This window comes from Salvelinus namaycush, chromosome 23 (assembly GCF_016432855.1).
Source record: "Salvelinus namaycush isolate Seneca chromosome 23, SaNama_1.0, whole genome shotgun sequence".
Lineage (NCBI taxonomy): Eukaryota > Metazoa > Chordata > Actinopteri > Salmoniformes > Salmonidae > Salvelinus > Salvelinus namaycush.
Window position 1 is genome coordinate 20925123 of NC_052329.1, and position 24789 is coordinate 20949911.

Sequence of the window (24789 nt, forward strand, 5' to 3'; positions counted from 1 at the left end):
GGCCCCTGTGACATGGTATTTAGAAGAGTAGTGAACAGCAAGAAAGCTCTATTACATCCTACCAGCATGCACTGCAGAAATCATGTCAAACCCCCGTTTAAGTCCTGTCTCTCGGAAATGACTGAGGAGTTATGAAAATGTCTCCGCTGCCGCATACAGTAAGCTGTAAGTGAAGAATAATTGGTATACAATGAAAAACACAACACACCATTTTAACAACCACCTGTTTTTACGAATTGCATTCTCACTGTAAGTTGGCTGACACCCATGGGAGTTGAACCCCAATACTATAACTACAGTATCATCTGTGATTCTCTGTAGAGACCATATAATATCATTCAACAGTCTCCTCAGAGTTTTGTCCTAATCCAAGGACAAATATAAAACTTCAGACATACACATGTAGGATCATTTGCGCCAGTTTGCTACAGCAGGAAAATAATCCTGCAGCAACAGGACATGTGAATTAATATATAGATTATAATTAATGAAAAAATTAAACAATTCCAAACTTCCGAAGCCTTTTTAAACTTTGAAATACACTACAGGATGAAAATGTCCTGCATTGCATGAAAGTTCTCCTGCAACAGGGTGATCAAATTAAGATCCTACATCTGTATAAAAGTACAAATACTGGGACACAGTATAGTAGCATGTCATTGATACAGAAGATCCTGTACAGAAAAGTTCACCCCTCTTCTGTGGTGTGAAATATTCCAAATGGACAATAAAAAATAAAAAACTTAGAAATAGGGGCTAGACCTCCTTCATATCACAGACCACTCACTCACCTTGTAGACCTGATTGTGCAGTTGATGAGACACTCAGACTCTCTACTCCCTCTACTCAGACACACAAAATGGCCTCCGGAGCTTTCCAGCACCAGCATGAAAGGGACCTGATTACTTCTCTAGTGCCTGAGTGGAAATCAAACAGCCCATACTGTACCACCACCCACCACCACCACCACCTCCACTGTAGGAGCCTGCGGTGTGACATGCCATGGGACATGTACTGTACGTATGGTACATCTTGATGGGCTGGCTTTGAATGAATTGGGATGACTTCATGTTAGCTCTGGAAGTACATTGTCAGCTATGCAAGTGCATTTGCCCCTTCCCTGTGTGTTAGTAGATAATGAAAGCAGGACCTATGGAGTACTTCCATAGCGTAGATTTTCATCCAAACGTTTGAGGGAACTATGCTTGCAAATATTGATAGAAATCTATTATGAGGTCTGGGTTTAGCTGGCAAACAACAGTCCAAAAAAATATCAAATAATGAATGGCAGTTGTCAATCCTGCAGTTACTCTGCAATATAAATACCATATTTAGTTATCTCTAAATGTCACCTCCCGATGCTGCCAAGTACTTTTGGCCAACATTAGGCTTCAATAGATATTTTAAAAGCCCCAACCCATCCCAGAAGTCCCATTCTATTTCTCTCACTGCCAGTTTATCAGAAATGTATTATCTTCTAAATGGACTTTCTCTCACTGATGAATTAATTTGGCGATCCTAGTACATGGTCTCCATGTGTCCGTATATGAACAAACCTGAACTATCTACAATGCAGGAGAGACAGATTTTTGTTTTGGTTTTGGGTTTATTTGAACAACCATATTATACACCAAAAAATCTTACCAATAGCAGCACACTTCTCCCATAAAAGTGAAAAGAATAGGAACTGAGCTACATACAGTACTGTAGAAGATCCAGCACTAAAAAGTATGTACAAAGGTGGGCCAGCTGACACTGTAAATAAACTGACCTCCATCCATACCATAAGCAGTGGCGACCCATCATTCAGGCCAGGTGGGGCAGTTATTATTATTATTTTATTTTTGTTGCATGTTTTGCATTATATTTTGGCATTAATATGTGTCACATATCAGTTTGCAAACATAAAAAAAAAAAATGTATTGAGTTAATAAAGCCGCATACAAACATGGTCTCTTTTTTGCTTTCACTCATGGGAACACTAAGTCACCGCAAACTTTACAGGGAGGGCAAAACAATTCAAGCCCCTTGGGTGCTGCCATATATTTACATTAGAAGTACCCGTCCATGAAGGCTCAAGGTCATTGGCCACAGATAAAATGACGTCAAATCACGTTATATCTACCGTAGCTTTGATTGGACTGATCATACTTTCAACATCTTAGCTAGGAAGCTAGACAAGCAGTCATCATGAATCACATCGACAATCTACTGGCAAATCCTTTTGAATCCTTGTCATATGAAGAGAAATTATAGATAAAACATATCGGTGCTCATCGGCCATTGGACATTACACAAAGTCAGACAGCTAACGACAACATCAGATGAGCTAACATTAGTAACCTAACCAATTCTCTATAGTATTAACTGGTATACGACTCCTTGCCGTTCCTCAAGTTATAACGCGTTAGTTGCTTACTGGACCCTGGCAATCTGTGTGAAATGTTAACTAGTTAACGAACTAACCACTATCTGTGAACTAATGTCTTCCCTCTACAGTATGTGGTTAATTTTCAGAATGAGAGAATTAGGTGAAAATGAGGCGTTGCTTGTTAAACATGTGGATTCAGGGATCAAGTGTAGCTGGAGATGGGCCTGGCTTAAGCTGGATGCCACCATAGAGGTGAAAGGAACACCACACACTTTCTCTCTTGTTCAATACAGTGGATAAAAAGGGGTATGCCAGGTGTACTCTCTGCCTGAAAGAGATCAGTTATGCCAACAAAGGGTATCATGCTCTGCTGGCACATTGTAGAACAGATGTTCACAGGCAGAAAGTGTACAATGTAATAATGTGCAGTTTAGGCCCAAAATATTGCTTTTGTTGTGTTGAATTTGACAGTAACACTTGTGTGTGAGTGAGGAGGGATTATTTAGTCAGTGAACGTTATTTTTGCACACACTTGATCGATGTCTACAGTACTACAGTGGCCACTATAATAGAGCAAAAATAGAATGCATAGTTGTTTCATTCTATTTCTACTTTAAGATGTTTTTTCCCAAGTGCAATATTTAGATGTGTGTGGTCACAAGCGTTCTATTATAAAGGCTGTCATGGTAACTGCAATATCAGTGTATTGTTTTTTCTCAACACAGGCAACAAATAACATTGGATTGCTTCCTTACATTTTTTAGCAGTGAGTTAGGTTCACATGAACCACTTTTTATTTTACACACAGAGATTGATCATGTAGATCATATTCTTTGTTGTTTAATTAGTTAAAATCTGTATTTCCCCATAGCAGGGATTTTTTGCATGTTTCAGTGCAAAAAAAAGTGTCACCTTTTTGGGCCCTCAGCAGTTTGCATCCCTGAAGCTTAAAAGGATAAACATTCACACGCAACACCATGGGCGAGAAAAGATTGAATACATTGGCCATGCTGTCAATCCAGCATGACATCTGCTGCATTCAAACACCTGGAAACTTGGAACTGGGAAATCGGGAACTGGAACTGGGAAATCTGTCTGAGTTCAAGACAACTGGGAACACTGAAAAAAATGAGCTCCAACTGGGAAAATACGGAATTCCAAGTCGGGAACTCTGGCCTCTTTCTAGAGCTCCGACCTGAAGATCACTGGCGTCATGATTCAACATAATTTTTTTCCGAGTTCCCAGTTGTCTTGAAAGCACCATAAATCCAGAGAATGCCAGACTTTGATGACAAAGTTTCATGACCAAATTTGCCCAAAAGAAGGACCGCCACGCCACCTTCTTGTTCAAGTGGGCACAGCACAACGTTGAGTCCAAAAATGTCTTGTATGCTACTGCATCAATTATGTAATATGCCAGGGAGATACAGTATGTATACTGCAAAAAAGAAAGTAATACTAAGTGTATGTTGTGTAGTAAGCTGTTAGTATTTCATGTGCCTCACCCGAATCATTTGGTCCCTTTCCCCCTCATAACTTAGCCTACTGCTTTGACTTTGTGGTGCACAAATAGCCGGTTTTATAGAAATGTTAACATCGAATTGTGTAAGAGCTTTCATTGTCTGCTTATATGCCCCCTATATTTATCCTACGGTTCTGACTTGGTGAACAGGGAGAATACTGTAAGAACGGCCCATGTTCTGAATTCTGTCGCTGTACAATTCAAAAGTGCTGAACAAATAGTTATATTGACTACGTCCGTCTTAGCTCGCTCATTAATGTCTTAATCCAAATTACGTTTAGCCTCTTATCCGCTCATCGTTGCATTATGCCATAGTTTGTACATCTCAATTCAGAAGAAACCACATATGTTTAAGCAAGTCAGCCATATCAGTGTGTTTTTTAAAAAGGCAGTAAATGAGTAAATAAATATATATAAAACGGTCAATGTTTCCAGGCCTACAAAGATGGATGTGATTGTGATTTGATGGGGAGATGTAAAGGGCATTATAATGTGAATGTGATGAGAGCGTGCGCAGGTTGATATACGGCTGCATGGCGATGCTGATAAGATAGCAGAGAGCCAAGCGACCAACATGTCTCCTCCATCCTCACAGATCAAACATGTGACAGGTGTCACTGAAAGCACAGTGTAGGTCATCCACCATTTCACCTATCAGCAGGACAATCTGATTAAGACTGCTTGCCCGCAGTCTCTCCCTCTCTCTTCCTCTCTCCCAAACTCTCTCACCCACTCTCTCGTTGTACAACACTACTGCAGACCCACACAAGCAAGCAAGCATGCACACGCGTACACACAGGCGAGGGGTGAGAGTGAACAAAGCGGGGACATACAGTACCTTGGGTGTTGTCTAGGTTCAAGGTGGTGGGTGTGGGGATCGTGGTAGGAGCATCTAGATGGAAAACATACAAAATAAAGACATGTATAAGAAATAAAGAAAGTGTGAGAAGCCATTAAGGATGGGGTCATGCAAGTATGGAAGTAGCAGGATTGGGAAAGTGTTAAATCTCTAAGTATCTACTGTAGTACTACTACTAGAGATAATGATTTAGGTGGTATGCTGTGTATGTTTTTCCCTCAGGAAGGATGTTGCTTTTCCAAAATTGCCTTCTTCATCTGTAAACTGTGTCAACACATCATTGATGGCTTTTCTAGTGATAGTGAATGCAATATCAGAGCATAGATAATGCACAGTGTGTGATATCAGGTCATTCCAACCTTACTTAAACCTCTACTCATCAACAATAGGCCAAAACGTTGGCATGAACACATCAAATTTACAATTTTGTATACTCATACCGTAGTTTGAAAAACAAACTTAATGTGTCCAATATTGCTCATAAACATTCAATGGGTAGTTGGGAAGTCATAAATGAACATATTAAGTGATTATTTCCAGTAATTAAGTTAAGCAGTGCATTAAGCAACTCTGGCACATTCCCCGGCAGTTCTTCTGCACACCTTGCAACAGTAACAGACTGATAGTGTACTGATGAGGCCTTTCATAACACCACAAACAAAATAATGAGAATGACAAAATGGAGGCCAATACAGGTATGCAGCGGTGCTAAGAGGCTTGAAAGCTTCCCTGCCACAGGGAATATCTGCCTGTTTTTGGCACAGAGAGAGATAGCGCCGGCCCCTTGCTGGGGACAAGTCACAGCGGGAGAAATTGGCTGGCTGTCTCCATGCCTTTACTGTCTGTGCCCATCAGAAGTCCACAGTAGGGGACCACACACTTCCAAACTAATGATAAAACATCAAGGGCGGCATAATGTCGCTGCTGGGGAAGGAGGGGGAAAGGGGAGGAGAGGTGAGGAAGGGGATATCAGGAACAGATTCTCCGCAAACAATATTTATGGGGGATTTCTTCTTTCCCTGTGACCGAAGGCGGTCTGATAGCTGAAATGTCAGAGTCTGAGAAATTGGGCATGCAGGCCAGGGATAAGAGGCTGCCACAAAGGCCTGGATGGGATGTGGCACATATAATAGTCTAGCAAACAAGTATTCTCCATGGGCAATTTGCAGGCTGGATGACTTGGCTCCACATTATGATTGCTGAAATATGAATGTATTTGAAGGGGGCATATTTTCAGGGTGCATTTCTATTTGTAAAAAAAATGAGATGTGAGAAATTCTGACCATAAACTGAAACAATGTGGGAGAAATTGTTTGACTATGCCCTCTTAAACCTGGCAGCTAATAAACATGATTTTTCTTCACCTTTTAGCAATTCTATATACATTGCTTTATATGCACATTTGCATCATAATAGGGCAAAGGAGATTTCTGACTCAAACAAATACTCCATACGTAATACAGTACAACCATGTCCTCAGATGGATTTTTCAAAACATATTAAACTATGTTTTCTCTTGACACTGTATGACTGGGTTATTGATTTGCAGCCTGATGTTTCATCTGTTATTCTGTTCTATGGTGCAGAGATGGGTGATGGCCAGAATCTGTGTGATTCAACACGTTTGTTTTCACAACAGCCCTTCATCCAACTCAGGGTCAACAGAGCCATATTTGAGCATGCTTCCTGACTAGGCTTGACGCACAGATGGCTGCATGGGAATCTTTGACCTCATGGTCGTGTAGGAAATCTTTGGGTCAGGGAGTCAACTGCATTACAAACCCTTGAGCAAAATACATAATTGATCTCCTGCCAACAGCCAGTATGTGTGAGTTATAGCACCAGGTCAACTTTGTACAATGAATAGAGTTTGGTGGGAGACTAGCTGGGAGCCTGTTTTGGACCTGTTTACTCCCACACTGGACTTAAACCAACCATGGAGCAGCATTCACAGCCTACTGAAAACAACCCATAACCAGCAGAGGAGGCCAACAAGCCTAACTACTTTCTCTCTCACCCTTAGACTAGAATACAACTGACAACTAAACAGGGTGTGTTACTTACTGTAGACTTGCCCTTCTAGTGCCGAAGTACACAGAGAGGTCGCAATATTTCTGTTAGGGATGGAGTGTTTCTTAGTGCAGTGCTAGGCTGTGGCAAGATGAGAGTAGAAAACGGTACATTCCCATGCTCAGAAAGTAGCATACATGAATATCTAATATGTCTAGAATAGCACTCACATTGATTCACATACTGTACTCTCCTGTTGCCCTTCAGTAGTTAAGAGTGTTCCTGGTCATCTAGCTTTGACATGGTACAACTACTGTACATAGTCCTCAGACAGATCCACGTTAATGAACATCAGGGACATACTAAGAGATAGCAGCTGTGGATTCCAACACTAGACACTAATGGGCTCCTCCAAGGCCTAATACAAGTAGAAAACAGGATACTGTAGACAGAAAAAGCCACCCAGCAGTCTCTTCACCTAGAGACACACCTGCTAATCTGACACATCTGTGGTTCTCATCATGCTTACCCCTAGACGTAGCCATGCTCAGAAACACACACTCGTTAAGCTAGTGTACAGTAGCTAGCATGATTACTCAGGCAAAACAATCCTCTTATGGACCAACAGCATGGCTTATTTTGTCTGGCATCTAATCCTGTGGAATAATAGAACTGGGAATCTCAAACATAATTAAACAGCATTATTAGCACCTTTCACAAATCTCCAGTGTCTCATTAACGCTCTAACTAGAAGAATAGAGACTGCACTGATAGCTCTGATAACACAAGATATATGCTGTTTCTAATGTTGAGGTGGTAAAAGATTGCAAAACTGCACTTAAAATGTAAAATGGGATATTTCACTGTGCAAAAGGCATACAAATAGGTAATTCTTCTACAAAGCATGTACAGCTCACACATGCTAGCATGTTTGCTACACCAGCAAACACACATTTTCACCATGGAAATTCATTAATGAGTCTTCTTTGCGTGTACTGTAGTTCGTCCAGTTTATCTCTGTTGAGTAAGGAGCAGGTTGTTCCTTCAAAGAAATGTAGGAAAATGCAATATGGAGACATGAGGAGAGTCTAGATGAAGAGATGCCTACTATAGAAATTGATTATGCATGGGAGAGGAGTAAATCTCCAAAACAAATGGTCAGCTCACATTCCCCATCAAACCAACATGCTACAACAAGTATGAACGTAAAAGACAAAACAACATAAATCAAAAGATCGTGTGTATGGAAAATGTTTTCTGTCCTGGCTGTTTTAATTTCTCACAAGCTCCAAACTGAAGCTAAATCTATTTGGAACTGCTAGATGTGTGTTGTTCAAAACCACAAATAATCATATTCCAAACAAAGGATCCATCTGGAAGCAAGGCTACAGCCTGATTCCCAAACCTCAAATATTTTCCTGTAGATACTGTACATTCGGAAAGTTTTCAGACACTTTTACTTTTTCCATATTTTGTTATGTTACAGCCTTATTCTAAAATGTATTAAATTATTATTTTTCCTCATCAATCTACAAACAATACCCCATAATGACAAAACAAAAACAGTTTTTTAGAAACATTTGGCACATTTATTTAATACATAAGTATTCAGACCCTTTGCTATGAGAATCGAAATTGAGCTCAGGTGCATCCTGTTTCCATTGATCATCATTGACATGTTTCTACAACTTGATTGAAGTCCACCTGTGGTAAATTCAATTGATTGGACATGATTTGGAAAGTCACACACCTGTCTATATAAGATCCCACAGTTGACAGTGCTTGTCAGAGCAAAAATCAAGCCATGAGGTTGAAGGAATTGTCCGCTGAGCTCCGAGACAGGATTGTGTCGAGGCACAGATCTGGAAAAGGATACCAAAATATTTCTGCAGCATTGAAGGTCCTCAAGAACACAGTGGACTCCATCATTCTTAAATGGAAGAAGTTTGGAACCATCAAGACTCTTCCTAGAGCTGGCCGCCTGGCCAAACTGAGCAATCGGGGGAGAAGGGCCTCTGTGGAGATGGGAGAACCTTCCAGAAGGACAACCATCTCTGCAGCACTCCACCAATCAGGCATTTATGGTAGAGTGGTCAGATGGAAGCCCCTCCTCAGTAAAAGGCACATGACAGCCTGCTTGGAGTTTGCCAAAAGGCACCTAATGACTCTGACCATGAGAAAAAAAGATTCTCTGGCCTGATGAAACCAAGATGGAACTCTTTGTCCTGAATGCATTCACGTCTGGAGGAAACCTGGCACCATCCCTCCTGTGAAGCATGGTGGTTATAGCATCATGCAGTGGGGATGTTTTTCAGCGGCAGGGACTGGAGACTAGTCAGGATCGAGGGAAATCTGAACGTAGCAAAGCACAGAGAGATCCTTGATGAAAAACTTCTCAAATCAAATTGTATTGGTCACCTACACATGGTTAGCAGATGTTAATGCGAGTGTAGTGAAATGCTTGTGCTTCTAGTTCCAACAGTGCAGTAATATCTAACAAGTAATCTAAAAATTCCCAACAACTACCGAATACACACAAATCTAACAAGTAATCTAACAATTCCCCAACAACTACCTAATACACACAAATCTAAATGGGTGAATGAGAATATGTACATATAAGTATATGGATGAGCGATGGCCGAGCGGCATAGGCAAGGTGCAGTAGATGGTATAACATACAGTACATGTATATACATGTGATATGAGTAATGTAAGATATGTAAACATTATTAATGTGGCATTGTTTAAAGTGACTAGTGATCCATTTATTAAAGTGTCCAATGATTGGGTCTCAATACAGTATATACATGTAATTTGAGTAATGTAAGATATGTAGACATTATTAAGGTGGCATTATTTAGAGTGGCATTGTTTAAAGTGACTAGTGATCTATTTATTAAAGTGTCCAGTGATTGGGTCTCAATATAGGCAGCAACCTCTCTGAGTTAGTGATTGCTGTTTAACAGTCTGATGGCCTTGAGATAGAAGCTGTTTCTCAATCTCTCGGTCCCAGCTTTGATGCACCTGTACTGACCTCGCCTTCTGGATGATAGCGGTGTGAACAGGCAGTGGCTCGGGTGGTTGTCCTTGATGATCTTTTTGGCCTTCCTGTGACACCGGGTGCTGTAGGTGTCCTGGATGGCAGGTAGTTTGCCCCCGGTGATGCGTTGTGCAGACCGCACCACCCTCTGGAGAGCCTTGCGGTTGAGGGCAGTGCAGTTGCCGTACCAGGCTGTGATACAACCCGACAGGATGCTCTCGATTGTGCATCTGTAAAAGTTTGTGAGGGTTTTGGGTGACAAGCCACATTTTTTCAGCCTCCTGAGGTTGAAGAGACGGTGTTGCGCCTTCTTCACCACACTGTCTGTGTGGGTGGACCATTTCAGTTCGTCTGTGATGTGTACGCCGAGGAACTTAAAACTTTCCATCTTCTCCACTGCTCTCCCTTTGATGTGGATGGGGGGTGCTCCCTCTGCTGTTTCCTGAAGTCCAAGATCATCTCCTTTGTTTTGTTGACGTTGAGTGAGAGGTTGTTTTCCTGACACCACACCTCCTCCCTGTAGGCTGTCTCATCGCTGTTGGTGATCAAGCCCACTACTGTTGTGTCGTCTGCAAACTTGATGATTGAGTTGGAGGCGTGCATGGCGCAGTCGTGGGTGAACAGGGAGTACAGGAGAGGGCTGAGCACACACCCCTGAGCACACACCCCAGTGTTGAGGGTCAGCGAAGTAACCTGGGGGCGGCCCGTCAAAAAGTTCAGGACCCAGTTGCACAGGGAGGGGTTGAGACTCAGGGTCTCCAGCTTGATGATGAGCTTGGAGGGTACTATGGTGTTGAATGCTGAGCTGTAGTCAATGAACAGCATTCTTACATAGGTATTATTTTTGTCCAGATGGGATAGGGCAGTGTGCAGTGCGATGGCGATTGCGTAATCTGTGGACCTGTTGGGGTGGTATGCAAACTGAAGTGGGTCTAAGGTGGCCGGTAAGGTGGCGGTGATATGATCCTTGACTAGTCTCTCAAAGCACTTCATGATGACAGAAGTGGTCATTTAGTTCAGTTATCTTTGCCTTCTTGGGTACTTGAACAATGGGTAGCCATCTTGAAGCATATGGGGACAACAGACTGGGATAGGGAGCGATTTAATATGTCCGTAAACACACCAGCCAGCTGGTCTCCGCATGCTCTGAGGACGCGGCTAGGGATGCCGTCTGGGCCAGCAGGCTTGCGAGGGTTAACATGTTTAAATGTTTTACTCGCGTCGGCCACTGAGAAGGAGAGGGGGGGCCGCAGTCTTTCTTAGCGAGCCGCGACAGTGGCACTGTATTATCCTCAAAGCGTGCAAAGAAGGTGTTGAGTTTGTCTGGAAGCGTGACATCGCTATCCGTGACGTGGCTGTTTTTGTTTTTGTAGTCTGTGATTTCCTGTAGACCCTGCCACATACGTCTCGCGTCTGGGCCGTTGAATTGCGACTCCACCTTGTCCCTGTACCGGCATTTCGCTTGTTTGATTGCCTTGCGGAGGGAATAACTACACTGTTTATATTCAGCCATATCACCAGACCTCTTTCCATGGTTAAATGCGGTGGATCGCGCTTTCAGTTTTTCTTGAATGCCGCCATCCATCCACGGTTTCTGGTTAGGGTAGGTTTTAATTGTCACAGTGGGTACAATATCTCCAATGCACTTATTTATAAACACACTCACCAAGTCAGCGTATAGATCAATGTTGTTCTCTGAGGTTGACCGGAACATATTCCAGTCCGCGTGATCAAAACAATTTTTGAGCATGGCTTCCGATTGGTCAGACCAGCGTTGAATGTTTCTCGTCACTGGTACATCCTGTTTGAGTTTCTGCCTATAAGCCGGGACAAGCAAGATGGCGTCGTGGTCGGATTTGCCGAAGGGAGGGCGGGGGAGGGCTTTGTATGCATCGCAGAAGTTAGAGTAGCAGTGGTCGAGAGTATTAGCCCTACCTGTCGTGCAATCAATATGCTGATAAAATTTAGGTAACATTGATCTCAAATTAGCTTTGTTAAAATCCCAAGCTACAATAAATGCAGCCTCCGGGTATATAGTTTCCAGTTTACATAGAGTCCAGTGAAGTTCCTTGAGGGCCGTCTTGGTGTTCGCTTGAGGGGGTGGGGGATGTACACAGCTGTGACTTTAACTGATGAGAGTGCTGAGGTCCAAAGTGTTCAGGACCTCAGACTGAGGCGAAGGTTCACCTTCCAACAGGACAACGACCCTAAGCACACAGCCAAGACAACGCAGGAGTGGCTTCGGACAAGTCTCTGAATGTCCTTGTGTGGCCTAGCCAGAGCCCGGACTTGAACCCGATCTAACATCTCTGGAGAGACCTGAAAAGATTTGTGCAACGACGCTCCCCATCCAACCTGACAGAGCTTGAGTGGATCTGCAGAGAAGAGTGGGAGAAACTCCCCAAATACAGGTGTGCCAAGCTAGTAGAGCTTAAACATTTTTTAATTTCCAAAAATGTATAAAAAACTGTTTTTGCTTTGTCATCATGGGGTATTGTGTGTAGATTGATGAGGGGGAAAAAACTATTGAATACATTTTATAATAAGGCTGTAACGTAACAAAATGTGGAAAAGTCAAGGGGTCTGAATACTTTCCAAAGGCACTGCAACTGTATGACAGTGACATCAGAGAGGGAGTTTGAATCATGCCTCTAATGAATGAGAGTGGATAGTGCGCCAATTACGAGTTCAGTCATAGGATGAAACCCTTAATAGGCCTGGACTGTTATTTAATAGCACGTGCCATCCTTTTGATGGGAGATAATTACTAGGGGACTAAGAGGGACAAACAGACGTCACCATCTGCCTAAGAGCACTTACAGAAATACAATCTCAGAGTTGCATTGCTATAAGTGCCATAGTAACCTAAGTCAGAGAGTCATACATGTTAGAGTGAGGATTTTCTGTCAGTGTTAGTCAGAATAAATCTGTTAGTCAGAGCCATCTGTTACTATGTTACAGTGTGTCAGTGATATGGTTTCTGTGACATATTCACCTAGAGAAACCTGTAATCAGTGAACTGACTCATGAGAAGCTTCAATGGAAAATGTAGCAAATTCTAATGAGTGGCTACGATTACCTAACAGCAACAAATCTACTAGACACATCTGTACACACTGTGAACATGAAAACCTGTATCAGCAATACAGACCACCTTGCCTGGACTCATCTCCAAATATAGATAGAATCACAGAACAAACTACAGGCGACAGTAGTCACGATGCCCCGTATAACAGTACGTACCGTATACGAAGAGGATGTAGTCATCGTAGGCCTCTCCCACGGCATTGGAGGCCACACAGCGATACGTGCCGTTGTATGACTTGTTGAGGTTTTCGATGAAGAGGTCAGAGCCGGTGATCACGGTGTGAGACGGCACATCATCATCCACTCTGAGCCAGCTGATCTGATGGGGCCTGGAGGACACAAATACCAACCACATCAGAAAGACCCTGCACGACCCCCGTCAATAGACAAAATCTCACTCTAAAGGTCAGAACTCAGATTAGTGTGGGAGAGCCATTGGCAGGTTCCGTCTAATGATGTATTATACACAGAACACACTACCAATTGGTAACATTTAAATGCTACAATGCATTGGAAAGGTTAGGGGAGTGCTTTGGCTGGCAGAAAGGGGATATAGGAAGCCTGGAAGTGTCATGTAGCTGTCTATGTTGGTATTTTTAAGGACAGAGTGCTGTACTGTTAACTAGTATTAAATGATATGTGTGGATGGATGGATACTCACTGTGGTTTGCCATTTGCTATGCACGTCAGCTCTAGATTCTCTCCCTCTCTTGTTAAACCTTCAGGGAACGCCTGAACAATCTTCACTTCTGGTTGATCTGAAAGTAGGCAGATGGTATTTCCACATACACATTGTCTACAAGCAGTACACACTTTCTAATTAATTTCATACTCACAGCTATAGCAATGTCAACCTATCTCAACCTGATTCATGCTTTCAGTCACTCTATAAAAAGGCTGTATACTGTATATTCAAACCAGTGAAAGAGACATTTGTCAGTGAGCTATAATATAATAATAAATATAACATATACAGACAGGTTTCTCCAAAGCAACTTATAGTCATGCACGGATACATGTAGGTGGTCACAGGAATTGAACCCACTACCTGGGCATTACTAGCACCATGCTCTACCAACTGAGCTACAAAGGACCATGCTATTATGCATTGGGGAGTTTAGAGGAGTGCTTTGGCTGGCTACGATAGTGTCATTACGCCATTGCTTATATTATTACTCTTGTATGACCAGTATATTTTCAGCTCAACTCCGACTAAGGCTTTGAGTGGAATAGGACTACATAATCCTAGCTATCAAAGGAACATAGACCCTTGGTTAAACAGAGAAAAGGGCTATGTGTTCAGACAATCTATCTAACCTTAAAGTAAAATATATATTTTTTCTTTCTCTTATCTATGTTAGCAGAAGATTGCCAAAATGTCAAGCGGTTCTAGTTGAGCTTTCCCTTTAGCCTAGAAAGGTTAGGCAAAGCACTCGTCTCTGTTAATAAATTAATATTCTACATAGACTACCAAAGGTTAGCGTAACCTTTCTCTGATGATCTACACTGTGTAAGGACGGCTGTTCTACCTCTTCAACCAATAAATCGTTTGAGGAAATAGCAAATCACATTTGACACAAGACTAGAGCAAAGGTAACTTTTACCTGGAGGTGATTATATTATATTCCAGGAGATGTATTGTAAAGTCAATCTCTAACTCTGGACTGCCAGGTATTTTAACTAGATACAGAATTGATGATCTAATTCATTCATATGGAGTGCCTTCAGAAGGTATTCATACCCCTTGACTTATTCCACATTTTGTTGCGTTACAGCCTGATAATTGTAGAAGAATTTGCTAAACAAATCTAAAAACATGTTTTCAGTTTGTCATTATGGGGTATTGTGTGTAGAAGGGTGAGAAAAAGGCTGTAACACAACAAAATGTGGAATAAGTCAAAGGGTATGAGTACTTTCTGAAGGCACTGTATCCCCCCTCTGTGATAGCCTTCGGGACTGCGAGAGTCAATAACATTCTATTTCCAGGCCATGCCTGCTTCACTTCCGGGTCACTCACATAGCACTTCCAGGTATCTCTGTGCCCGGAGGTCCTTCACGGCTGGGTGGTCGATGATGCAGCTGACTGGCGCTCCGTCGTCCTCCTTGGACACGGTGAGTCTCAGCCGACTGGTGACTGTGAACATCCCGTCGTAGGTCTCATCCACCGTCATCTTGCCTAGGAACAATAAAATACACACCGGTGTGAGGGAACCAACATCTATAGAGATGTCTTAACTCACAACAGATGATCAGATTATTCACATTGACACAACATCTACCACAACAAAAATATTTAATTTCACACTGCACTATGTGTGCAGTCGAGCTAAACACAAGGTGACTTTGACCACCCTTTACACCTTAACATCATTACATTTACAAGCCTACTTGATGTAGTTTAAAAACCCAAAGATTCTCATTGATTCCAGAGTGAGGTAGGAATGATGTGGTTGTGGTTTGATAATGTGTGTGTGTCTATGCAGCAGCCTGGAGACTGAGTGGGGTCCTGTTCTGTGGTGTCTAGGCTAACCTCTGCAGTAATCAGCTGCCCACCAGGCTCCTACATGTGTCTGGCTGTCAGAGGGGCATTCATTTAGAGAGCATTACAATGCCACAGGGGCAGCGCGTTAGCCATAGTGCTGAGTGTGATGGTTTACTCGCACTTAATGAAGTGAGAATATAATTACAGGGCCTTCTGTGACCTGCAGCACACTTCCATCTCCGCCAGCCGACCAGCCAGTCACAGGGGAGCACGTCTAGGGCTCAGATAGGGCATCACACTGCTGCTCCAACACACACTGACCACATACACTAACATGCACATTGCTATATAGCTATTAACCCCATGACACTTAGATAGGGACAACTCCTGAGAGATGGTCGCTGAAAAACAACCCTAGAGAAAGGTTCTTTCCAGTGGTTTGCTCTGCAAATATTCAGTAATAATCATAGCAGAAAAAAACGTTGATTTAGTTTTCAGATTTTTTTTTGTTTTCAGATTATCTATCCTTAGTTGTTGACAATTCAATAAGTATATCAGCAACTTGTGACTTGGATTTCAATGTAAACCTGATCCACTTGGAACAGACGTCAATTCAACGTCTATTCCATGTTGGTTCAACGTCATTTCATTAATATGACATGGAAACAACATTGATTCAACCAATGTGTGCCAAGTGGGGAGCTTTATAAGCAAATGAATTGCTTATGAGAGTATTTGCTTATTATGAGTGTCATAATGAGAAGTGAGCTGTGTTTCCATAGGTGCTAAAGGACGTGTAACGAGTGTGCTGCAAGTCGGGAAGCAAGTACAGGGAGTGAGTGTTTTAATAAATAAACACGAAACACAAACAACGCACTGACATGAAACAGAGTAAATAATACCTGAGGAAAGAACCAAGGGGAGTGACAGATATAGGGAAGATAATCAAGGAGGTGATGGAGTCCAGGTGAGTGTCATGAGGCGCTGGTGCGCGAGATGATGGTGACAGGTGTGCGGGATAATCAGCAGCCTGATGACCTAGAGGCCGGGGAGGGAGTATACGTGACAGGACGTGACTTCCTGGTACGCCCACGTCCGTCCTCTGCCAGTCTGGACTAGCCCCTGTTCAACATGGTGGCATTTCACTAATCTAAAGTGCCTGTCTACCTGCCTGCCTAACGTAACCACACCACACCAGCCCAGCCTACCGCAGAGGATGCAAGATCTCATAAACACAAATTGAGTTCCACTTCTATAACACTGGAGGTGCAGATTTAGCTTATATTCGCTCAGTCTAAATATTTAATATGCTCAACAAGCCAAATGAGTCCTCTCTATTCTAATACATACATGTATATAATTTGACAACAGAGATATCCAGTGACTATGCAGATAGGATCAGGCTGAAATGAATTGTCCCTCTTGCTGTAGGGTATGGATAGGCTGAATAATAGATGGATCTTCTTGAACAAATGTGAAGCAATAAGGCACCACACCATAGTACCATACACTACTGCACCTCTCTCCAGGAGCCTACAGCGGGCTTGAGTCATTCAAATAAAGTATTTTCATAAAAAGTACTTAGCAATTAATTTAGCAATTAATAGTGTCAAATGTAATAAGCGAGGTTCATGAGTGTTTTTAGTGTGGTGAGTACATTATAGTTTTCAAAGCAAGGCTTTCAAACCGTTGAATCAGAAATCTGATCACCCAAAAGACGTGATCAACAGAAGCAAACGTGTTGCTGGTGTGTGAGCTGTGGTCCTTCAGCAGCAGGTAACAGATGCTCTCAGTAGGCAGGGTCCAGATTTACAGGCTGTTGCCGGGCGGATTCCATAGCAACTCCCTGCTATCTGGCGATGACACAGGTTTATGAGTGTATTAAACCAGTAGAGACATTGGGCGCCTCAGTGATGTACTATAGGGATGTACTGTAGCCTACACACTGTTCTGTTACAGCTAGGCTGCTGGCTGGGCCATGGGGGAGGCTGTAGTGAGTGGGTGGTGAACAGTTGGGAGTTCATTTGAAGTCATTTATCTGGTCACTGCAAAAGGCACACTACAAGTTCAGCCCAGCACTAAAATGCTCTGCTTCTTTGGTAACTGTTGTAATGTGGCTATTGCTGAGGAGACAGTGAGTTAACACAGTGCTTTATGAATAGGTCATACTCAATGTCAATACTATACCTAGTTCAATTTGAACAACTGAAATATTGATATCCATACTCACTCTTTAGTCCTTGAACAAATCAGTAGATATAGCATATTGTGATGAGTGTGAAACCAAGTCCTGAATGTAAAAGGAGCCTTTGTAGTCTGCAGTTTCCAGTACGATGCTGTGGAGAGTTAAAGCTGCCTGGCTGGGGTTATATCTGAATGATATCTGAGGGAAAGTGGAGGAGGCTGTTATTCCTCTGACCTGTCAGCTCCTGCTCTCCTTTCATCCATCTGATGGAGGCGGCAGGCTTGCTGCCCATGGCTGTACAGGTGAGCTCTGTCTCGTTCCCCTCACTGACCACATCCTCTTGGGAATCCATGATTGGACTGCCTGGTGGGACTGACAGACACACATCAAGAGCTTCAGATATATATGTACAGACGGACACACATATATACAGAAGCACACATGTACACACAAACACACACACGTATGTATGCAGAAAGGAATGCACACACAAACATGCATGCACTCTCCATCACTTGCACGCACATCAACACATAATGTCCTGTTTCACTGTGCTTTAGACTACAATTTCCTGTTTCACTATGCTATAGGCTATAATGTCCTGTTCCACTATGCTATAGGCTATAATGTCCTGTTTCACTATGCTATAGGCTATAATGTCCTGTTCCACTATGCTATAGGCTATAATGTCCTGTTTCACTATGCTATAGGCTATAATGTCCTGTTCCACTATGCTATAGGCTATAATGTCCTGTTTCACTATGCTATAGGCTATAATGTCCTGTTCCACTATGCTATAGGCTATAATGTCCTGTTTCACTATGCTATAGGCTATAATGTCCTGTTCCACTATGCTATAGGCTATAATGTCCTGTTTCACTATGCTATAGGCTATAATGTCCTGTTTCACTATGCTATAGGCTATAATGTCCTGTTTCACTATGCTATAGGCTATACATTTCTGTTTCACTATGCTATAGGCTATACATTTCTGTTTCACTATGCTATAGGCTATAATGCCCTGTTCCCATGAAAACAATATATATATATATATATATATATATATATATATATATATATATATATATATATATATATATATATATATATATATATATATATTAGCATGACCAATGAACACAAGCTAAGCATGTCCAACCTTGATTATTTCTTCCGCTGATCTACATTTCTCATTGAAGTACAAGAACCTCCACTGTCTCTCACATAGAGAAACTGCCTGCCTGAGACGCTTGGAGAAAACTAAAAAATATGTTGTTTCAAGAGCTATAAAATATCACCGTTAGTTCACACTTTTTGCTTCTAGATTTAATTTCTAAAACTAGAGTAATTACTTTGAAGTGTACTTAATTCATTTTCAATCCCCCAGGATGTCTGCATGTATAATACAGCTCTAGTGTTAGTGTAATTTCACGCCGTAGCTCCACTGTTTGTCACAGCTGACTCTCAATAGGGAACTATTTAGAGCAGCCAAGTTAACATTCAGTAGGATTCACACAGTCAACAGTCAGAAGTCAACACAGCTGCCAAAAACAAGCCAGTCTGAGATAGATCTATTCTGTTATCCATAGCAGCATCTGTTCCTATTCATTACCATGCTATTGAGCACTGTAAGAGCCTAATTGGCTGACATTTTGTTACAGTGGGACTCAATATAACAAGATGAATCAAGAAAATACATTAATTAAAACAATTGTATATTCACAGTTTATATAGGATGTGTGATGTGTGGTAGAACGCAATGTCTAACTTATGAATATGGCACAGTGGTGGTTGGTGCTGTTTAAGATGAGGGAGGACGATAAAACATTTTTTATGAGCGTGGCGCTCTTTCTATTACAGCATATCAGATGACTGTCATTCATATTCCATTCACCCAGCTCATTGTAACATCGATAGGTTTAGACTACTACATGATACTGAAATTATCCCTGTACCCATCATGAGGTTGCTACAACCTAACCTATGAATGAAAGTTTACAACATAGGTGCACATGTTGAGAGAAATTAGAGTAATCAAGGTGACAGACAGTAACATACTCAATACCTCCTTGCACACTCTTGCCTGCGTCTAGCTGATCTACTGTAGGTTGTAATCATTAGTCCAACAGCTGCAAACATGAGTTTCTATTGGACAAATGCAGGTATGTTTATCCCCGTTTTGTTCTGCTTGCGTCCGTTCAAGAAACATTTTTCAACAGAATCACCCCTGATCACATGCAAACACAGAACCAGCAGCCACATACATTATATACGAAAGTATGTAGACACCCCTTCAAATGAGTGGATTTGGCTATTTCAGCCACACCCGTTGCTGACAGGTGTTTAAAATCAAGCACACAGCCATGCAATCTCCATAGACAAACATTGGCAGTAGAATGGCGTTACTGAAGAGCTCAGTGACTTTAAACTTGGCACCGTCATAAGATGCGACCTTTCCAAAAAGTCACATTTCTGCCCTGCTAGAGCTCCCTGTTAGTGCTGTTATAGTGAAGTGGAAACGTCTAGGAGCAATAACGGCTCGGCCGCGAAGTGGTAGACCAAACAGGTGGTAGATGTGTAAAAATCATCTGTCCTCGGTTGCAACACTCACTACCGAGTTCCAAACTGCCTCTGGAAGCAACGTCAGCACAATAACTGTTCGTCGGGAGCTTCATGAAATTGGTTTCCATGGCTGAGTAGATGCACACAAGGCTAAGATCACCATGCGCAATGCCAAGCGTCAGCTAGAGTGGTTTAAAGCTCGCCGCCATTGGACTTTGGAGCAGTGAAAATGCGTTCTCTGGAGTGATGAATGACGCTTCACCATTTGGCAGTCTGACGGGCGAATCTGGGTTTGGCGGATGCCAGAAGAACGCTACCTGCCCGAATGCTAGTTCCAACTGTAACGTTTGGTGGAGGAGGAATAATGGTCTGGAGCGGTTTTTAATTTCAAGGCCCCTTAGTTCCAGTGAAGGGAAATATCAGCATACAATGACATTCTAGACGATTCTGTGCTTCCAACTTTGAGGCACCAGTTTGGGGAAGGCCCTTTCCTGTTTCAGCATGAGCAAGCTGCCAGTTAAGGACTTGTGAGGTGTCTGTTTCTCAAACTAGACACTCTAATGTACTTGTCCTCTTGCTCAGTTGTGCACCGGGGCCTCCCACTCCTCTTTCTATTCTGGTTAGAGACAGTTTGCGCTGTTCTGTGAAGGGAGTGGTACACAGCGCTGTACGAGATCTTCAGTTTCTTGGCAATTTCTCGCATGGAATAGCCTTCATTTCTCAGAACAAGAATAGACTGATGAGTTTCAGAAGAAAGTTCTTTGTTTCTGGCCATTTTGAGCCTGTAATAGAACCCACAAATGCTGATGCTCCAGATACTCAACATGTCTAATGAAAGCCAGTTTTATTGATTTTTTTTATCAGAACAACAGTTTTCAGCTGTGCTAACATAATTTCAAAATGATTTTCTAATGATCAATTAGCCTTTTAAAATTATAAACTTGGATCAGCTAACACAACGTGCCATTGGAACACAGGAGTGATGGGTGCTGATAATGGGCTTCTGTATGCCTATGTAGATATTCCATAAAAAATATGCCGTTTCCAGCTACAATAGTCATTTACAACATTAACAATGTCTACACTGTATTTCTGATAAATTTGATGTTATTTTAATCGAACATTTTTAGCTTTTCTTTCAAAAACAAGAACATTTCTAAGTGACCCCAAACTTTTGAACGGCAGTGTACTAGAACTAACTATTAGTAAACCTGCTACCATCATGCAGTACAGCAAACAGTTTAGCACTTACCTTGATATGGAAGAGTTCCAGTGTTGGATAGCCATAGTCAGCTAGCTAACATTGAATGCTTCTCTGTTTGAACCTGGTGTTTAAGTAGGCTAAACTAGCTAGCTGCATTCGCTAGCTAAGTAAGTGAAAGTAAAAAATATATATATATACAGTACCTACTTAAGCAATAAGGCCCGAGGGGGTGTGGTATATGGCCAACATACCACGGCTAAGGGCTGTTCTTAAGCATGACGCAACGCGGAGTGCCTGGACACAGCCCTTAGCCGTGGTATATTGGCCATATATCACAAACCCCAGAGGTGCCTTATTGCTATTAAAAACGGGTTATATATATATATATAGCTATGTCTCTCTCTCTCTCTCTCTCTTGCTTCATCTTAATTTTGGAAGAAATTAATTTGCTAAAAGCTGTTCAGCTATTGTCTTTCTCTCTCTTTGAGTCAACCACTCACCACATTGTATGCACTGCAGTGCTATCTAGCTGTAGTTTATGCTTTCAGTACTAGATTCATTCTCTGATCCTTTGATTGGGTGGACAACATGTCAGTTCATGCTGCAAGAGCTCTGATAGGTTGGAGGACGTCCTCCGGAAGTTGTCATAATTACTGTGAAAGTCTATGGAAGGGGTTGAAAACCATGAGCCTCCTAGTTTTTGTATTGAAGTCAATGTACCAGAGGAGGACATAAGCTAGCTGTACTCTGGCTACACCATGGTGCTACCCTACAGAGTGCTGCTGAAGCTACTGTAGACCTTCATTGCAAAACAGTGTGTTTTAATCAATTATTTGGTGACGTGAATATATGTAGTATAGTTTTATCTAAAAAGGATAACTTTTTTAATGTTTCACATAAAATAATAATAAATGAAATTCACTGAGAAGGATGGTCCTCTCCTTCATCCTTTGAGGAGCCTCCACTAATATGGCACCATGTAATGTGCATATATAATATTTTGTGTACATACATAATCATTTGTGTGTGTACGTTATTTGTGTGTACATGCAGGCGTACATTCATGCATGTGAGTTTAGGCAAGTGTATGTAAAACCTACCCAGCACAGTGATGTCTGCGTAGGCCTCCTGAGGAGGGTCTGTGTAGAGCTGGCACACATAGCGTCCCTCATCTGACAGTGACACGTTGGACAGAGACACCCGCAGCTCGTTGTCGGAGAAATTCACCAGCTGGAACCGGCTGTCCTTCAGGGCTGAGGAGATACAGACACCAGACAGACAGTCAGGATGGGGAGATACACACGTGTGTGTTTGTGTATGTGTGAGTGTGTGGTATGTGTGTGAGAGAGAGAAACAGAAAGAGAGAGAAATAGAGAGAAAGAAACAGAGCAAGAGAGAAAGAGAGAAAGAAACAGAGCGAGAGAGAGAGAGAACAAACAGAGAGAACAGAGAGAAATACTGAAATAGTACAGTACAATTATTTGGTCTGTATTCATATAGCTAGTAGTTATGCTGAAAAAAGCCTCCTAAATGGTAAAAAGCCTCAACATTACAACCCAGGTCCTAAAAAGAAAATTGAGTTTCAGAATGATTCATAAAAGTTGATTTATTAACAATTTCATCTCTCCAGTCTACAGAGCACTCCCAGGGCAGGAAAATAGGAGAAGTGCTCATGAAGACTCTAACAAGATGGGAAGTCAAAATGGTCTGCAGTTGGTCACGAATGAACGAATCGACCTCACATATTCTGGAAAAGGAAAAGTACTGTAACATACATAATCAATTATATCACGGTTCTGGGGTAGCAAGAACTAGAGGTCCATACTAAATAAAAAAGGTGCTGTTTTGAACTAAAATCTGTGTTTGGACTGGTGTGCCATAGAAGAGTAGTGTTAGTCGAGTTAGCTTTGAGTGTGGCAACCTAGCTTAACATCCTACATCTTACATTTAGCTATATTTTCAGAGTATTTTCCCTTTCAGTTAACCACCCACTTGAACACTGTTTTACATAAATGCCCCCAGATTGTTCCTTGGAGAGTGTAATGATGTTTTGACCTACTCATTTCTTATCAGGTCTTCTATAAGCGCAGAGCTAAAGAACTCAATCTATTCAGCATATCTTTAAAACATGGGTGTGAGTGTCCGTTCCTGTCAGAGCTACATGCCACGCAACACATTGATCATTACAGAGGCCTTTGAGCATCTTCCTATACGAGACCTCATTTCCAATCCTGTCTCAATTTGAGGACTCTTTGGAAGTCTCTCCTCCAATGACAACAATGAGCCTCGTTATAGCTTTGAGAGCCAAAGGCCCTGCTAGGAAGGAAAAACTGCTCATTCCTAGAACCAGTGAATTTAGTTGACATGAAGCAGCTTGTTTATTGACAAATGATTACTCAAGTGTGTTGAAATTATAAAGAGGCTGTAGCCAACATCAGGGTTGCACTGTAAAACAGAGGGAAAATACAATCATACAATCAATAAGTAATGTTGAATCATTACCCTCTACATCAACTGAAGGTGTAATGTACTGTATGTGACCTATAAAAGGTTGAGGATGACACCAACATGAATTGATAGTTGGTCACAAATAAGTATTTTGCTCCGTTAAGTGCCTTCTCGTTATGACTTCTCCTTTAAAATCGACTAGTTAGTGGTTTGTTTCCTTAGTCCCTAAGTATTGGCGCGCTGGACCAAGTATATAAAGCAGAAAAGCCTTGATATTGGGTCTCTAGCGTCAGGTTCAAGGACAGTGTTACTGTGTTAGTATTGCTGGGACTGTAACCTCCCAAGTGGTTGACAGTAAGTGGATTTGATAGCTCTGTTGAGCAACTCTATGGTATTTAAACCAAAAGAAGCAGAGAAGGAAAGCGAGTGTGTTTGCAATTTGTTGGGGGATGTGTAGCCCTACGGTAAATGTTCAGTATTATTTTCCTGGTAGAGTGTTTTGTGTAAGTGTCTGTATCTGTGTTTGTGTCTGTTGTTTTCCCTGTGTGACTGTGTGTCACGGTTGTTTTCCTCCTCATACACAAAGGAATTACTCTGTAGAAAGAGGCCCTGGTGACAGGTAACAATGCCACCAGTCAGAGGGGGGTCCCCACAGAACACAGCCTTCTGGGAGCCCAGCCCAGAATAGATCTGCTGCCCTGGGACTTACCAGGCTCCGTCTGCAGGGGTAAGGTTCAACCAGGAGCAGCAGTTAGACATGATCAGAGCTCTGACTCATTTCTGATACTAACTCCAGCCAATTTACTGATACCCGACTGCTTCTGTAATAACACTTGACTATCGCACTTCAGCCATTTTCCTGCCTGCCAGTGTGAGTTGGCTTTGAAATGTGATAAGTGAACTGTTCAAAGGGCGAACTGTTCAAGAGGTTGTGTGGAATATGAGACTAAATAGAGAAAAGACCGAAAAAATGTGAGGCCAGTGTGATAATGTTATAGGAGGAGCTCTTTAAAAAC

General features: G+C 42.0%; 1 protein-coding gene across 1 annotated transcript in view; it reads right to left on the reverse strand.

The window, feature by feature from the left end:
• Positions 1-24789, reverse strand: part of LOC120018753 (cell adhesion molecule 1-like) — a 152697-nt gene that overhangs the window by 14334 nt on the left and 113574 nt on the right. Inside the window, exons 3-8 of the mRNA XM_038961958.1 lie at positions 22426-22578; positions 17794-17931; positions 14910-15068; positions 13554-13650; positions 13049-13221; positions 4732-4785 (exon numbers count right to left, since the gene is read on the reverse strand). Of these exons, the coding sequence (XP_038817886.1) occupies positions 4732-4785; positions 13049-13221; positions 13554-13650; positions 14910-15068; positions 17794-17931; positions 22426-22578 (774 nt within the window). The remainder of the gene's footprint in view (positions 1-4731; positions 4786-13048; positions 13222-13553; positions 13651-14909; positions 15069-17793; positions 17932-22425; positions 22579-24789) is intronic.